The sequence below is a fragment of the Poecilia latipinna genome, unplaced genomic scaffold (assembly GCF_001443285.1).
Source record: "Poecilia latipinna isolate Pla-1442-1.1 unplaced genomic scaffold, P_latipinna-1.0 Scaffold3106, whole genome shotgun sequence".
In the NCBI taxonomy this organism is placed as follows: domain Eukaryota; kingdom Metazoa; phylum Chordata; class Actinopteri; order Cyprinodontiformes; family Poeciliidae; genus Poecilia; species Poecilia latipinna.
In genome coordinates this window covers 36260-38800 of record NW_015115722.1, presented here as the reverse complement: position 1 = coordinate 38800, position 2541 = coordinate 36260, and the positions used below count along the sequence as shown (strand labels likewise).

Sequence of the window (2541 nt, the reverse complement as noted above, 5' to 3'; positions counted from 1 at the left end):
TCCAATGATATGCTAGGGATAACTCCTAAGCTCCGGTCTCGTAACCCGCCATAGTTTTCGGTTTGTAAGCATGACGGTAGAAGTTTTAGACTGGTAGCACCGACATATAGACATAGCTATCTATCCGTGCTACGGTAGGAAAATCTAATGAGGTAGCACTCATAGTCAGAACACCGTCCTGAACTCAACTCCTGTCCTTGGTTCATTTCCCTTCTCTTTGCCTGTTCCTGTCAGATTACTTTCAAATAAAGGCCACTAGTGCTAAAAAATACAACAGCAAAAGATCAGCTTCTTTCTCTGCGCAAGCTGCCATTTTGTGAAATTTAAATGCTCTAAATCCACCATATTAATATTCCAAAATATTAATATAGGTCCTTCACATCAGTAGAGAATCAGTTATCAATTTTGTATTCAGCAAAAATATTTAAACTTTATTTTCCCAAATACTATTTTTGTTTTATTTCTGCCTTGCATTGTGATTTGTTAGTTTCACTTCACTAACAACACTCTTCAGTACTAAAAAACTAAATCTTAAAAAAATATTGTCTGTTTCTGTTGACAAATTAATCCTTTCATAATTATGTACCCTTATTGTTCTAAAGAAATGTTTTGACCCCATTCTTAAATTAGGTTAAATGTTTTGGGTCTTAAAACAAGTACTCTGCAGAACCTAAATTAAAGCAAACCTTTTCTGTTTACAAATACCTTCTATCTAAAATAAATATGTCTTCACAAGGTTAAGATAAGAGTGTGCTCATAAGTGTTTTCACCTTGTACATCCCTCTTTGACGTTGAACCAGGAAAAGATATATATTATGCCCACCACCATATCAAACACAATCTCCTCCCATTTGCTGATGCAGAAGTCTGTCTCACAGTGGACAATCCAAAAAGTCATGATACACCAGTGCAGAACAATGAAGATGCCAAAATAGAGTTGAAAAACAGAGGCAAAGAGGGCAAATGTGATGACCCTGGCTGCAATAGTGAAGAAGTGCCAGCAGAACTGGATGATGACTGCAAGGTAGCCAATGGGCTTTTTGTCGTCCCGGGACTCTCGTAAAGCCTTTTGGTAGGAGGCTAAAGCCCATGCAAGAGAGACAAGTGAGGCTGCTGCTGTCATCCCTATAACAGACAGAAAGAAACACAGGAGGTTAAAGTTTAAAGACCAATGCTTGAACTAAACACAACAGCATTCACACATATGTACTAATGTAAAAATCTCCTAACGCAGTAGAAACAGGAAGTAAGCAGAAAAATGTTTCATGGGTCTCAGTCAAGTTGTTAAAATTTTCAAAAAAGCGTTTGAGGACTGCAGCGTAAATTGAAAAGTTTAAAAAAAGTATTAAAATGCATTAAAATAACTTCAACATTAATATGTTTTCATTTTAAACTCACTATTGAAACCAGAAGTTTACATATACCAAACAAAAGACACCTTAAAGCAGACCAAACTTCTCTCCTATTAGGTCATTTAGAATGACCAAATTATTTACATTTGCTAAATGCAATAATAATGAGAATAAGAATGTGCCATCTATACATTTATTTATTAATGACCTAGGTAGACATGGTTCCTGTTGGCTATAGCAGCCCCAGGTAGACAGACCCAAACTCTTTCTATGGTAAATGGCTTTACCCCAAAGCACTTCACATTATAGAGTGTAGTGATGGTGAATATATGTGACGGTGGCAACTTACGGGGTATGAGCTTGCTACTATCTAGTGGCAAGCTGGATAGTGGTCTTACAGTGGCTGCCCCATGACAGGCTTGCCTCTGTCAGACAAGCCTGCCACTAGTGCTAAAAAAAAAAACTACAGCAAAAGATCAGCTTCTTTCTCTGCACAAGCTTTCTTGTAAAGTTTAAAATGCTCTAAGTCCACCATATTAATATTCCAAAATAGTAATATAGGTCCTTCACAGCAGTGAATGATCAGTAAATAGAAAATCAGTTATCCAAAAATGATAAATTTTGAATTCAGCAAAAATATTTAAACTTTATATTCCCAAATACGATTTTTGTTTAATTTCTGCTTTGCATTGATTTATTAGTTTGACTTCACTAACCGCACTCTTCAGTACTAAAAAACCAAATCTTAAAAAAATTGTTTTTGTTGACAGATTAATCCTTTTATAATTATATACCCTTATTGTTCTAAAGAAATGTTTTGACCTCATTCTTAAATTAGGTTAAATGTTTTGGGCCTTAAAGCAAGTACTCTGCAGAACCTAAATTAAAGCAAACCTTCCCTTGTTAAAAAAAAGTATACTTTAGTATATTAAATTTTAACATACTTTAGCATACTAAAGTATGTTAGTATGTTAGTAAACTATGTTTGATTTATGTACTTTAACTACTATTTTGGAACAAATTTTTTGTGCTTAGTATATTTTAATAGTATTTAAATAATATTAAATTACAACTTTTAGTATACTTAGTATACTTCAATGTACTTTTTTGGAACAACTTCAAGTAGTACTTAGCATACTTTCAGTATACTTTTTTAATGTAGTATCAAGAGCGTGATTACTCATAATTC

General features: G+C 34.0%; 1 protein-coding gene across 1 annotated transcript in view; it reads right to left on the bottom strand.

The window, feature by feature from the left end:
- Positions 1-94: 94 nt before the first annotated feature.
- Positions 95-2541, bottom strand: part of LOC106940143 (XK-related protein 4-like) — an 18742-nt gene continuing 16295 nt past the window's right edge. Inside the window, exon 2 of the mRNA XM_015022784.1 lies at positions 95-1125. Coding sequence (XP_014878270.1) covers positions 767-1125 — 359 coding nt within the window. The 3' untranslated portion in view covers positions 95-766. The remainder of the gene's footprint in view (positions 1126-2541) is intronic.